This window comes from Centroberyx affinis, unplaced genomic scaffold, assembly GCF_046629955.1.
Source record: "Centroberyx affinis isolate AG114_WGS23_722 - 3 ecotype Tasmania unplaced genomic scaffold, CSIRO-AGI_Caff_v1 ptg001053l_1, whole genome shotgun sequence".
Lineage (NCBI taxonomy): Eukaryota > Metazoa > Chordata > Actinopteri > Beryciformes > Berycidae > Centroberyx > Centroberyx affinis.
Window position 1 is genome coordinate 1 of NW_027279606.1, and position 15691 is coordinate 15691.

The following is a 15691-nucleotide window of genomic DNA, read 5'->3' on the forward strand; positions in this document are numbered from 1 at the left end:
CTCCTTACCACATTATTCTGTTGACTGCAATGGCAACCAAATATGTAAAATATGATATGGCTATCATCAATACAACTCAATAATGCATGGAGAACTAGCATATAAAATAGCTGTTTACATTTGGTTCACAAGTACATGTTTGGATGGGAATCTATAAACAGGGGATGAACATGTCACCCACTACCATATTATTCCCACTTAGCCCTAGCTTTCAGTGTGTACTGCATCTATAGTATCAACAAGGGGGATACATGACAAGTTTAGTGACAACAATATTGTTGCCTAAATGTAAAGCTGTGGTGTAACACATAGATTTGTGAGAATATTTTGTAATTTTGTAATAAACCAAAGTTGTTTCAAATAAGTGTTCATTTTCTAAAGTTTCTCAACCTCTGTTTCTTAACAACACGTTCTCTATATGATTCTGTATGTGTGTGTGTGTGTGTGTGGTGTTTTCATATTGACCCGTTGAATGCAATAATGGTATTTACTGGATCTTACTGGTAACTTCAACCGTTCAATTTAAGCCAAAAAGATAAGAAAAAAACATCAAAATATGTCATGCAACAGCAGTGTTTCTGTGTACGTGTGTTACATGACTGTTCTGTGCTGGGCCTGTGTATAATGATAGCTGCACAGTCGATTAGGACAGATAGAACATATGAGTTGTTTGAAATCCCTAAATACATCAACATAATTCCTGTTCTCACATATGTACTCTACATCAGACTGGAGGAGATTTGGTGCGGTGACGTTGGGAGCTGCTGAGCTCAAATGTACCTTGTGTCTTCTGTGTTTGTGTGAGTTTGTGACAGTGAATTTTTGTGTATTTTTATAAGTGAGAGAGAGCGAGAGCGAGAGAGAGAGACAGGCAATCTCATAACAGCGTTTCATTCCCAAACTTCCAGCTGAGAGTAAATCCACTCTGCCCAGACCAAAATGTTGAATGAAAGATAAACGATCAGCCTGCCAATGAGGTCAAACTTTTTTCAAACAGAAATCCTGTGATGCAATAGGTTTTGTTTTCCCGTATTTCAAGTTCCTTTTCAAGACTATTAAAAGCCGCAGCCTGCTTCCGTATTACTGTGAATTAACATAATTCTGAACCTTTGTAATCCTTTCAGATGGTCAAATAAAGCAAAAATGAGAAAAGAAGACAAACGTAGAGAATTTGTTGATTCTGGTATACAAATTATCAGAGGTTGTAGCCTTAATATTTTGTTTTATCTCTTGTCCAAAGTTGCTGTTGACCTCAAATTGTTACAACTGTGATATCATGGTGGTATTGCTGCTCTAAGCTCTTTTCCCACAAAAAGGCATCCGGAAATGTCAAGCAATGATGTCTTTTTTTGTCTGTCTGTCTGTCTGTCTGTCTGTCTATTTATGTTCCTCTATTCTATTCTTGTTCTTCTTCTTTGTCCCAATTTGTCACTGTTCCCATATGCAGCACAGTGCCTAGTCTTCCTGTTTATTTATTTGTTGTCTGTCTTTCCCTGTCTCCATATATATCTCTGTGACTGTGGGATTTTTAAAATGACTTTCTAGCGATTGTTATGTACGCTGTGTATAACAATGTATATTTGAACAACTTCGATTTATTTTGACTGATGTTTTGGTGTCTGTATTTGTGTGTTTCTTGCTCTCTCTGTGTATCTTTCTCTTTCTGTCTTCTTTTCTGTCTATCTTCAATGTCTTCCTCTGAGTCAAACATTTCTCCACCAGAATTATTTTTTCTTTTGTTTCTTCTACCAATCTTTCCGTATCTCTGCTTTTTTTCAGTTTACCTCAATGTTATTTCATTTGTTAAACAATTTTTGTTTTATTTTTAAACAGAAACATAATTTTTTTCTCTCTTCAAATGTGCTTTATTGACATGAAAGTACTTGTTGCCAAAGCAAAAATAACAACTAACCAGTTATAAGCAGATTCAGACAGCAGCAGTGACAATATGACAATAATAACACTACTCTATCACTAAATCAATAGACAAAATTTATTGAAGGACATATGATATGTATAGTTTTTTTTTTTTGACTGAATTGATCTTTCTCTCCATAGTTGTCTCTCTGTATTCTTCTTCTTTCATTTGTCTTTGTTGATCTGTTCCTCTATCCATCTTGCTTCTCTTTGTTTTTCTAGAAATATTAGCAGAATTTTAGCAGCATTGTTTAGCAGCAGCACTTTTATCTAGAGTAACTGACCATGAGTGAGCAGGTAGGGGCTCATGACAGGACACATGGCTGTTGATGGACACATTTGCTGTTGTGGGGATCGAGCCTGTGACATTTTAGTTGATGGGACACTAGGCCACGCTGCTGCTCGGAGAGAGATACACTGTCTCTCTCTTGTTCTGTGTATCTCTTGGGTCCGGCTGCTCTTTTTTTGGCCGTGAACAAAGCCGCTCAGGCCACGGTGACAGACTGCTACGTCGGCGGGCCACACGCTCTGAGCTCACATGCTTTTTGTGGCTCTGTCTCTCAGAGCAGTGCCTCCCAAAAAAGACGCTGCATCATGGGGCCCACACTGTGTTACGTTCCCCTCTGATCCCTCTCTTAAGGCCTAAACAGCAGCTGGGGAGATTAGAGAGGAGAGGAGACAGACACACACACACACACACTCTCTCTCCTACACAGCAACACACCCAGGAGTCGGCCAACCAGGATAGATCCTGTTCAGACCGGAGTGGAGTCTCATCAGAAGCTCCTTTTGACTGGAACTCAAGAGATAGAGGCCAGTCCGACCAGACACCTACCCCAGCAAGGAAACACCTTGATCAGGCTCTGACTTGGCAACGGCCCCCTATGTGTTTGGACCTCCAGCAACCCCCGGGCGGGATCCCGTCTTTCACACAGGACCTTATCTTTTGTTGGAACCTCTAATCCCCAGACTCCAACTTCCTACCATACTCATATTCAACTCAAGAAGTGGTCTTTCTGCAAGATTCAAATACTGAACATCTTTTGCTCTTGTTGTGGTAGTTTTAACTGATATTGATTGGACTGATAGTGACTTAACCTCAAGCCTCGCTAATCAGGCTTTGGCCATGAGCTGCTTCGGGTACCGCAGGGAGCTGAGCAAGTACGAAGATGTTGACGAGGACGAGCTCCTGGCCTCCCTCAGTCCCGAGGAGCTGGCTGAGCTGGAGAAGGAGCTGGCAGACATCGAGCCTGACGCCAACGTGCCCATCGGACTCAGACAGAGAGACCAGACAGACAAGACCCCGACCGGCACCTTCAGCAGAGAGGCCCTCATGCAGTATTGGGAAAACGAGACGCGCAAACTGCTGGAAGACGAAATAGGCGGAGGCAGCCCCAAACCGGTCAGTGATGCAACTTAATTGGATGTTTGGCATTTGTAAAATGTGCCAGAGGCCAATCTAGCTTATTTTCATTTGTATCAGCTGGAAGAGATCAGAGAGATTGCTTAAAATACATAAAGGTAAGGAGCAATTTAAAGGACTTAAATGACAGAAAATCACATAAAATCACTCATTCAGTTCTACAATTGCCTTAAAACTTTCTAGATTAATTGATGATAATGAAGTTTAAAGAAGAAAAGGTCTAGTTATGGCATTGCTTTTCAAACTCTACTGAACAAATATACAAGTGCACAACCACAAAAAATGCTGACCTCCCATCACAGATAGCCTCCATTGTAGCTCAACTTGTGTCTATAAAAGTCCAAGAGAGAATAACCATTTTAAAACTTTATCTAAACACAGGATGAGGAACAAGAGGAGGAGTGTGTGACAGAAAGAAACAGCGAAGCGGAGGATGAAAAAGATGAAGAAAACGAGAAAGAAAAGAAAGAGTGCACAAAACAAAAGGAGGAGGAAGAAGAAGAGGAGGAGGAGGAGGAAGAGGAAGAAGAAGAGGAGGAGAGTGAAGAAGAGGAAGAAGCGGTAACAGAAGAGGAGGAGGAGGAGGAGGAGGAGGAGGAGGAAGAACAACAAGATGATAAAACAAAACCTGAAACGCCAAAGGATTGTGGTCCTCTGACACTGCGGGTCGACGCCCCAATGCTTCTAAAACCTCAGAGGGCGGAGCCTATGAGACTGACTCCTCCCCCTCCACCTGCCGACCCCAACACCACCGGCAACCCCATTGTTGTCGACGACGCTCTCGAACGAGTCCTGAGCAACGACCCTGAACTCACTGAGGTCAACCTCAACAACATTGACGACATCTCACAGGTAGAGTTGGAGTTTTTTAACGAACACTACTTTCACAGCAAAACATAAGGTGGTCATCCTGGATCCAACAGTCCTGAAAAATGTCATAATTCTTAAAAAAGCTTTTTTAAAGTTCACAAGGTTAATATTTCCTCAAGATTAGCTATCAGCAATCTTGAGAAAGAAGGAGGCCGAAAAAGTCTTTTCAAGGCAGCCATGTCAGTGGCAGCCATCTTAACTCCTAGCTTGCGAGCATCCTGCTCTATAACTGTTAAGTAACTTTTGATTCTATGCCAGTTTATTTTTAGACCTGTGGGCATCTCACCATAGTTAGATGATGGAGAGCATACTTACATATTTGGAGCAAGTCAAGTCAAAGTTTATTTAAAGTGCAATATCACACCAAAGTGTCTCACAGTACACTTTACAACAATGAAACAATGTTAAAAGAATCCAAGAGAGACATAAAAATAAATAATGTAAAAATTAAACAATATAAAACCACACAACTAACACAGTTAAAAAAAACAAAGCAAACACTTCTTATTGTTGGAGAATGGCAGCAACATAGTGCCCTAAACCAATGGCTTTTAATCATGCTGTGATTAACTGAATATCCACTGGTAGCAAAGAGGGTTTCTAGTTGCAGTAAATAAAATAGATGCTCATTCTAGCATTGTATAAGGAGCAGGGTGGTAGAGTTAGTAGTTTGACTACCTCTCAGCTGGAAGACTTGGGTTTAAGCCCCCATATTGGCAAGCATCTGCCTGCTGAAGTGTCCTTGAGCAAGACACTGGATCCCTACCAGCTGCAGGGAAGCTGTTATGCAGCCAACCCCGCTCTGACCTGCCTGAGGAGGGGGGCAAGCAAAAAGAGTTTCCCAGTGGGACTGAAAGGATCATATTATTAAGTAAATTTTAAAGCTCCTCCCATGATATGCTGTGTCATGTGCGGTAATACATGTCAAACGATATACTGTCATGCTGATTCAAAAGGTTCCCTTAAATGTTTTGGAAAATATAAATATTAGTGTAACTCATCTCCCAGGAAATCCTGATCCGATTTGCTGAGGCGTTGAGGTCCAACACACACGTGCGGGTCTTCAGCCTGGCCAACACCCGAGCCGACGACCCCGTGGCGCTGGCCATCGCTAAGATGCTGCGGGAGAACTCATCCATCACCAGCCTGAATATAGAGTCCAACTATGTGACAGGGAAGGGGGTGCTGGCACTGGTTCAAGCACTTCCAGGAAACAACACCCTGACTGAGCTACGCTTCCACAACCAGAGACACATGTGTGGAGGACAGGTTAGTTGGTTGCTTGGTTGAGACATTATGATGCCAATAGCAACAATAATGTATTAACGATGATATGACTATATTGTTCTTGTACTCAGGTTTTGGACCAGGCGTTAAATGTTTTTTGTTTTGTTTTTTTAATCTCAGGATCTAGACATAAACTAGACTTAAATCTATTCATATCACTGTTGTATGAAATTATCAATGTATTGAGAATTATTTACTACTACTTATAATTCAGAAAATATTAACTGAAAGATACACCCTGTGACATTCTTTATATGTTCACTCAGATCTCAGTTACAGTTTCAACTCATTCACACTGCCATATTGTAGACAAAGCACCTGGTTGATTTTCTATATGTTTAAATAATAATCTTAAAAGGATTGCATACTCCCTTTCCCACCTCTCCTCCTCATGATCTTCGTTCTCACTTTCACCGTTTCCCTTTTCCTCCTTCTCTCTCTCTCTTCCTCCTCCACTTCCATCCTCATCTTTCGCTCCATTTCAGTCCTCCTTCTGTCTCCCTCTCTCTCTCTCCTCCCATTTTTCTTCCATCATCAATCCCACCCATCAGGTGAAAACTTCTCAGAGCAAACCACGCCCTGGTTAGCTCTTCTTTCTGTCTACATGTGCAATGTGTAACACTGTCTCCTTCCCTCCAACTCCCCCCCAGGTGGAGATGGAGATGGTGAAGATTCTGAGGGAAAACTACACCTTGATCAAGCTGGGTTACCAGTTCCACCTCCCCGGTCCCAGGATGAGCATGACCGGGATCCTCACCAGGAACCAGGACCGCCAGAGGCAGAAACGGCTGCAGGAACAGAGGCAGCAGCAGCAGGGCCACCAGGGGGCGCCGGAGGGAGCTGTTAACCCCCGCACCACTGCACTGGTATGTAACTGTTTGTTCCATAGTAGATGTGTCTTCTAAAATGACTGACATAGGATCCTAAAAACCTTTTGATGGGCTAAGTAGGCTGGTCTTTAGCTGTTAAAATGCGGTGAACTGTGGTGGTTCTGATATAACTGACAATAAAATTATGTTCATAAAGTCTCCTACTCAACATCGTCCTTTACATCTCCCTGGATTACAGCATTCTCCCATAATACCCTTACCATGGGGAGCATACTGACAGTTGAAATTGAAAATTTCACCTCCTCTAGAAAAGCAAACTTCTTTGGCCAGGCCATCACCGCTGCTAATAAATATATATATTCCGTGGATAGATCGCTCGCACATTCTTGCACAATGGGAAATTACAAATAATTCTTGTATGCCACTGCAAAAAATAATATGATCTGAGGGGAAGTCCACCACTTTTTATTAAAACCTGGCACCTGTGGATAGATTATATGGAGTCTAGACGTTCTTGAGAATGAATAACTTCAGCAGGGGGTTTTAAAACTAAGCAAATGGAGGACGGTGGGAGACGGTCAATGAAAAGAGTGTAAGGTCAAGGGGCATAACGTGTTTTTTCTCTGTTGTGCAGTGTGGTATTTTATTTTAGCCTATGTTGGGTTTGCATTATGTTTTGACCACAGCTGCATGGACAAGTATGTTTGAATGTTTGTACTGCATGATGATATGTATGTATTTATCCCCGACAGAAGTGTGGCGTACTATACCTTGTTTCATGAAAAAAATAAATAAAACAAATTCATACAATGTTCTGGAAAAACAAAGTTGTAATTATTCTCTCTCATCCCTCTCTCTCTCTCTCTCTCTCTCTCTCGCGCTCTGTGTGTGTCACTCTCTCTCTCTAGAAGGGAACACCTAGTTCATCGCCTTACAGCTCACCCAGAGCCTCCCCATGGTCCTCGCCCAAGCTCCCCCGCAACGACCCGGCTAAGAGGCAGACTCCCCCCGCTCCCCCTCCTCCTCCCCCTCCTCCCCCGCCTCCTCCCCCGCCTCCGCCCCCGCCTCCTCCCCCTCTGCGGGAGAAGAAAAAGCCCACCAGGAAGATCGCGGAGGTGATCAGGGCGCACGAGGAGGGCAGCAAGAAGGAGGCCAAGACCAAGGGGAAGAAAGGGAAGAAGGGGAGAGCGAAGGAGCGGCAGAAAGAGGAGACGACCAGCATCCTGAAGGAGCTGAAGAACGCGCTGAGGCCCGTGTCGGCGGAGAGGAGAGGGGAGGAGGCCAGCAGGCCCTCCACGCCACTGAGGTCAGCCCACGACCAGCTGATGGAGTCCATCCGCACCAGCAGCATCCGCAACCTGAAACAGGTGAGTGGGGGGGTTGGTGCAATACAGGAAGACAGAGATAAACAGGGGACAGCTTAAGACTGACATACATAAAGAGAGGCATTATGAGTGTTTGTGTGGGTAAAGGAGACGTATATGTATGTATGTACTGTATGTCCACTACGCAGTCATATCAACACACTTTATACTCTGTGCCATCGCCATAATACTGATTACAGGATCTGGATTTCCTCTTTGTTGGCACCTAGTCAGGAAAAAGCTCTCATCTAATCAAAGTGATAACAGAGCCATCTGCTTGTTATGCAATAACACAAGGCAGGAACAAGGGTAGGGGTTCATTCAATTCAGTTCAAAACGCTCCATGCTGTTTTACCAGCCAACTCGATATTTTAGAATAAAATAGGATGATGTTTAGTTATCTGCAACCAGTATTTGATTGGTTGATTGTGTTCATTTCCCACCTTGGCCTTCATTAAATAAATGTGATGCTTGATTACCTTTAGCAAGGTAAAGAATGGGGCTGATTTGTTTAAGGCATCAAACCACAAAAAAGATTGAAAAAAAGATTGCAAAAGCAGATTCTTTAATTAGACATGGGGCAGAAGGATACTCAAAGTGCAAGAAAGTGAACGGAAATGACCAGTGGTGGTTAGCAACTCATTCAGTTATGGCAATAGTATTAATTTTCCCAGTAATGAGTAGTGTAACATAATACTATTTCAATTTCAGGATTACAAATTAATCACAGTTACAAATAAGTCATTAAATGTGTTATCACCTGTAAATATCAGATTGAAGTTCCAACTAGTTTGATTTTATTGAACAAAAGGATAACAAGAACATTGGACAGCAGCGCTATTTAGTTCCCATGATCCTTCACTGGTGAGGAAATTGAATTATTATGATGTTTGAAGATGAGGAAGCAGGATATAACTTCCAGTTTTAGGGGGTGTAACTTAAAAGTACTGTTACTGCTCCCAGGAAGTAATAAGTGACTACTTTGGAAATGAGTAACAATTCAAGAGTAATGTATTACTTTTTTGAGTAACAAACCCAACACCGCTAATATTTTGCAGAGCCAATGGGCTGAACGCAGACAAAGGCAGAGGTGGACTAATTTAAACTATGATCAATAGTAAACAGTACAGAATTACAAGCATATATGAGGAGCGCACAGTGCCAGAGAACTCTCAGTGTAAAGTGACAACACTACAGTACAGTTGCAGAGCAGTTTTCTAGACACACATCGCTAAAACCATGCATGAAACAAACTGCACAAAGGTATCTACAGGCAAGCTGAGCAAGTAGAGAGTTTAATTTAGAACTGACAGAGAGCCAGTGGCGTGTGAGTCATCCCTGCGGCTGACATGGTACGTTCTGTCTCTACACCGGGAGAGGCAGGCAAAAGGCTGCGTACCACCACCCAGCACCGCGGCATGATCACAATGCTTTTACAGCAAGGGAGACACACACAGAGAGAGAAGCCAGTAGGTATGATGCAAATGTCAGCCAAGCTCTGAGTTGAGTAGAGCACCCTCAACCTGTGGAGGAGGGTAAAAGGATAGACAGAGAGAATGAGGGGGAGAAAGGAAAAAATAGACCGAGACAGAGACAAAGAGACAGGGAAACAGGGAAAGAAAGTCTTGGTGGAAAAAAACAAAAAAACAACCACACTCACCTAATTAGAAAACCCTCTTTAGTGCTTAGAAACAGCGATGCATGACAAAGAAAACTTCTCCAACTCAAAAAACACTATTCAGACTTGCCTCATTTCCATTTTTTTGTATTTTTAATTCTTTTTAGCTGTGCATGTTTTATTAAATGCATTGATTCTGTAGAGAGGTCACTGTACATTCGACTACTATCTTTGCTAAAGTGCTAGAGGTTCTTCTACTATAAAATGTATTGATCAAAAAAATAATAAAAATTAGTCCATGACATTTTTGGTCTTTGGTAAGAGAGGAAAGAACATTACCTCTGCTAATGCTTTGGCACTGCTTGTTATGTTGTTACAATGGAAAATCAGCACTGCCCTCAGATGGCGGGGGCTCCTAGCTGTGAAATTCCAGCCACTTAGTGCAGGTATTTATAGAAACGGTTCACTGGAGCTTTGATAAAGACAGATAGGACACGTTACCACAGCACACAATCAACAACACACAATCAACACAGTCCACATATAAACACTTCATTTGTTGACACCATGGAGGTGATCATACAACTATACATGCACATCAAAAATGCAATTATACTGAGATTAAGGCTATAATGCCAGGCACAGCCCATGTAAACGACATACTCTGATTATGTTGATTATATAAAATGTGATTATAGTTGCAGAAAGTATAATCACAGTAACATATATGGAGTATACCGATTTTATTTGCATTAATAGACCGATTAGGACATGTTTACACACCTTCGTCACATTTCTTAAATGGCACAGCTCTGCAGTTTAAGAAACAGAAGGAGAGTTTATGTTACGGGTGTTGCAAGATATGGATTAGATGGATGTCATGAGGTTTTTAGATGACATTAATCTTAACCAAAGTTGTTTTACTTTCCTAAACGCAACCTTTAGCTAACCTTTCCAGGGGCCGAACAGGTGGTGTGTCCAATTCGTGCTGGAGAAACTGATTTCACAAAAACTTTATGAGACCAGGTTGAGGAATTCAAACTGTAGAGAAATGTGAAATAGAAAAATCAATCTTCCAATGCCACTGCAGTGAAAAATAGCAGCAGCAGGAGCAGGAACTTATGGGCCATCAGCTGGTCTATAAAGGTTACTACCACAGGCTTTTCAGACGTGCAGTTCAACAAGGACCTAATGAAAATCCAACAGTCTCTTAGCGACATCAGCACATGTAGATGTTTGTGCTTCTGGCAAGTATAAAAAGAAAGAAAGAAATAGTAGGCTTTACGTACATACCATGTACTTACAACGTGTAACATCATGGGTTCAGTTCCAGCTCATGACCACATGTCACAAGCCATCCCCTCTCTCACTCCTATCTTTACTTTCAATATCATATTTTCTGACAATATAATAAAGCATAAATGCCTTAAAAATATTCTTAAAAACTGCTCTTAAAACTGACATGCGGTCATTTTCCAGGTGGATCTCCCACATCATCTTCGATAATAGAAGAGGAAGAACCTCACTGGTCCATTTGTTGCCATGGAAATTGGGAATTTGATGATGGAGTGACCAACAACGATGAAAGCAGAAGGTGAAACCGTGTTGGGATTACTGAGGAGAAAATAACTGAATTTTTACTCTTGAAAAAAATACTGGAAAGTTGCACTGCAGTAATACCTTTACATTTCAAGAAAAATCTTGTAATCTCTTACTTTAAGTTTTTTTTAATGTATTTATGCATATTTGAGAAAAGTTATTTGTATTTTCAGTTTGAAATTACTTGTTTACTGATATAATGTTTTCTAACTGGCGATTTTCTTGTAAAATTGTAAATATTTTCTTTTAGTTGAATTATGTGTTTATTCCTAAATATAGCCATGTGGTGTTTACAATATCAAAGTAATTAAGACTCATTCACTGCTGTCTTCACTGTTATTGCATACTGCACACAGTTCCACTTGAAAGTATCATGCCGTTAAAGTTATTTTGCAGGTAATTTCACTATCGATAAAAAAGAGTCTTCTGTGCACTGGTGTATTGGAGAATAAATGGATCTTCAAGATCTTCAAGACTTCAAGATCAACTATAATACATTATTAAAGGGTAAAATAAACTCCTATAGGATACTTTAAAGCTGCACCAGGCTAAGATTTTTGTGTGAAAAAGAAAGAAAACTGATGACAGAAAGCTCACCAACATTGTCTCTCTCATCCCTTTTTAGTTTAAAGACTGGCCGGGTTGAGCTTGCTGTGTGTGGTTTACTGACATGTTGTCATGTTACAAATTTTTCAAACAGTTATCCCTTATTTTGGGATTGGAGCCACAAGTGTGCAAAGTTAGCTAGTGCAGCTTCAATGTCTTTCAGAATTTCTCTATCAATATCATCAAAATTAATGTATGTCATAGACTGTTATAGGATATCAAAATAATCCTAGAAGAACCCCATAGGACCCTATCATCCTATGCATCATAAGGGTTAGCAGCAGAGAAAAACATGGGCCTGTCTGTGATCTGGGTTCAGCATGAAAAGGCATCACCCATAAAGTACAGTAGGTCCCATCCAAAAACTATTCTGGACTTAACTGGGGTCAGGGGATTACTTGGGATGGACCAGACCCAAGAGCCGAAGGATTTAGCCAATTGAGAGATGGGGATGCTTGGTCGAGAGAGAGAGGGATGGTGACGTGAGAGAGAGAATGAGCGAGGGAGATGACCGATAAGAGAGAGAGAGAGAGAGAGAGAGGGAGAGAGAGAGAGAGAGAGGTGGATGGGAGATGGGAGGAAAAGAGCGAGAGAAACTGAGAGGGGGGATGATAGATGAGAGATAGAGAGAGAGAGTGAGAGCTTAAGACGGAGAGATTGAGAGAGTGAGAGATGTGAGATATAAGTATCGCTCGCTCTAATCCTGCTCCTGTGTGTGTTTGTGTGTCTTGGAAGAACTCCCTGGCTCCTAAATCCACTGTGCAGCTGTTCAGTGACACTGCAGCTTTCAGCGGTCGCATTGGCAGCAACAGCCTCCAGGGGAAAAAACTTAAATTTAAAAAAGCAAATATTAACTTAACCTCTGAGTGTTTTATGCAGCTGAAAAAAGAACGTGGAAGAGGAAATCCAACCTTAAACTCTACTTAATTGTCCAGGATTATGGGAAATATCACAGGTATTGTGTGTTAGGGTACAACTACACTTTTCCTTGCACTGGATGCCTAACAGTGGAATCTAGTGCACTCTCCACACATGGAACTACACTGCAAAAAACACTCCCAGCTTAACAAGTCATTTAGTCTCATATTCAGCCTTCAAATCTTATTTTTCCTAAACCAAGAGAAAAATTCTGCCAGCGACGTGAGATAACTCCACTTGTTTCCAATGCAGCTTCACTTTTCTTTCAGGAATTTTCTAGAAATGAGAGTCAATATCTTGAAAAAGTCAGAATAAGGCAGATCACTGCACTAATATCCAGAAAATGACACTTGATTCTACATAATTCTTGAAACAAAAATGAAATTATCTAAGGCCACTGGCAGATTTTTTCACTTATTTTAAGAAAATTATGATTTTGGGACTCAATAATAGACTGAATGACTGGACATTTCTTGCAGTCAAGCCTGCTCAGTGGCCCTATCAAATGGAGAACCTCACTAAGCACCAAGCATTCCTTTTGCTGAGTGTTCCTTCGCTCAAGTGCAGCACTTTATCTTTACCTGTCAATCTATCTGCAGAGGCATCTGAACAATGTCGAGTCCTTCCTGGTTTAGAACATCATTTGTAAACAGGGACTCTGCACTCAGGCTGGTCAGTGCATTTTTCTCATGCAGAATGTCTATTTGAGAGATTATTTTCATGATGGACAGAGGTTTTCAAGAGTCATAATCGATGTGAAAGTTTATCACTGGTCACTAAACCACAACAACATGACATGTACATAGTCACGTGAGCGAGAGTAGATTTTTTTTAAAATGTATTTATAGTCATAATTCCCATCTTTTAAAGGCTGCAGGAGTCCTGATCAATCCTCTTCTCTGGCAACCAACCATACTTTTATTTTTCAAATTTTTCAAACACATGCCCATATCCCACTCTATGAGATTGTTCCAACTTCATCTCTGGTACAAAGCATCCATGGATGCTTTGGAAGTTATATAAACTCAGAGCGACTGTGCAAGCCCTCTGTTATATTTTCCATCATCATCACAATCCATGTATGAATTATCTTAAGGTGAAAAGACTAATCAACACCCCAAGGGGTCTGTGCTCTGCGGTTGACATCATTCAGTGTTAGTTTCACACTCATAAACTCTTAATAATTCCTTAACTAAAGAGTATGCATGTTATAATGCATAAATTATATCAGCTTTTTAGCAAAGTTCCCCTTTGAAACATATTTTTGCGATCATTACTTTCAAAGATTCAACTTTTTTTATGGACAGGAGTCAAAAACCAAAAGGTTCATGCTGTCACCTGTATTAATGCTTGTGTGTGTGTGTGTGTGTGTGTGTGATGTCTCTATGGCAGCACTGTATCCAAGTAGTGCTGCCCCACTAGTGGAAAGTGCCATACCTGGTGTAATCCCCTTTATAAGCTCTGCAGCAGAGAGAAGGGATGCAGGGCCAGTGTGGTGTCAGCTAAAAATAAACAGCAAAGACATGGAATTAAGAAGTCTATTGTTACCCACAGCACTGACAAAGAAATAACAGGGGGAGACACTATTTACTTTTATTCCTCTTTTTTCAAAGAAATTAGAGCGCTCTATAGGTTCTATGGGCTTTTTGTGTTCCTGCTGCATGTGGAAATAAACTGAATAGCTAATTTGCTAAGAAATCCTGATGCAGGGATCCATATCTGATTCTAGTGGGTTTGTGTGTACCTGGGAAAAGTGCAATGGCAATGGCAGCAGTCTGCTTAATCTCCTGATTGGCTGCAACTGGTCCTGGCACACACACACACACACACACACACACACACACACACAGGGTGGATAGATGATACACGGGGTCAGCGGCTGCAGTCTCCAACTTTCTTGTTCTCCCTTGATCTCTCTGTCCCACATACACAAGAGGAGACATGCATACAGGGGGTTAGCGGATGGAATTTCTCCCTCTTACATACATTGGTAAATGAATTTGAGCTGTTCTCTTCTACCTTCATCTCTCACTTTCTCCCATACACACACACACAGATTTTTACAGATGGCTATACAGCAGTTTATTGGAAATTGTATCTTCTATACGAGTGCCTCTCTTTCTCTTTCATAGATGGATACAAATTTACTGTATAAACCTCACTCAAGCATCTTCTGTCTCTCATGTATCTCTAACCCTCCTATCCCCTCCACACACAGCAGCCCCATCACCATCTCTCTCTCTCTCTCTCTCACACACACACACACACACACACAGACACACACACAGATACAGGGAGTTACTGGCTGTACTTACGCTCTTTCCCTCACTCACTGTCTACCTGGCAGGAGGGGTGAAATGGTAGCAGTACAGGATGTGATAATCCACTGCTCAGCTGTTACTAGATCTATCCCACTCCCTGTCTGTCTATTGCTGGTGATGAGGTGCGTATTCATCACTTCTGTCACACACACACACACACACACACACACACACACATATGGACAAACAGATGCACATGCTCAATCTCATACTCAGACAGACATAACTGGACTAAATGAAGGTAACACAAATATCTTAGGTGTTTGGGGAGGGCATCTGATCTCCAATTACTGCAATTTCCACTCCTCTCCCTTACCTGGCACACACACACACACACACACACACACACACATTCACTCTCTCACAGACACACATACTGACACATGGATGGACAAGAAGAGATTTAGGTCTTCAGGGAGAGTTGTTAAAAGGAGCAGACATCTGATCACACATTAAATTGTACTCCCATGCAAAGGACATGAGCCTATTTGTGGGTGTGTGATTAACAAGCGTGCCAGCATCCACTCACTCATCAAACTGTACACAACCAGAGGGCATTTTAAACACACCCCAGGACCAAATAAACACCATGCAATGGGGGGACAGACTATCCAGACCGCTTGTTCTACAATGAAATGGACATGAGTGAATTTAGGTGAGGTGAAAGCTATGATCCCTTAAGGATTTCACAAATTATGTACTGTAGACTTTCATGGGGATGGAGGGGGGAACTGGAAGAGAAGACTAACATGTTTCTAATGGGCTATTCTATCATCAAAAAACAGTTGTCTCTGAATAGGGACTTTATTTCCAAAAAAAAATATGAATCCTGAAAACAAAACTTTATGGGAAAAAGAAAACAAAAATTCACACCCCAAGGACACACGTCATGGTGGTAAAAGAGACCCAAATACCAAAGTAAGTAAATATCAACCTTT

General features: G+C 41.4%; 1 protein-coding gene across 1 annotated transcript; it reads left to right on the forward strand.

The window, feature by feature from the left end:
• Positions 1–3043: 3043 nt before the first annotated feature.
• lmod2b (leiomodin 2 (cardiac) b) lies at positions 3044–11054 on the forward strand. Its single transcript, XM_071523003.1, has 7 exons — positions 3044–3305; positions 3810–4192; positions 5219–5479; positions 6148–6367; positions 6776–6780; positions 7236–7694; positions 10789–11054. Exons 1-7 carry the CDS (start codon positions 3044–3046, stop codon positions 10813–10815), a joined length of 1617 nt encoding a protein of 538 aa, XP_071379104.1. The 3' UTR covers positions 10816–11054.
• The last annotated feature ends 4637 nt before the right edge of the window (positions 11055–15691 follow it).

Bases quoted from the DNA above. Each gene is read 5' to 3' on its own strand.
- lmod2b (XM_071523003.1), top strand. From the start codon at position 3,044: ATGAGCTGCTTCGGGTACCGCAGGGAGCTGAGCAAGTACGAAGATGTT. The intron at 4,193-5,218 runs GTAGAGTTGGAG...CTCATCTCCCAG, and splicing joins ACATTGACGACATCTCACAG to GAAATCCTGATCCGATTTGC. The intron at 7,695-10,788 runs GTGAGTGGGGGG...GTCATTTTCCAG, and splicing joins GCATCCGCAACCTGAAACAG to GTGGATCTCCCACATCATCT.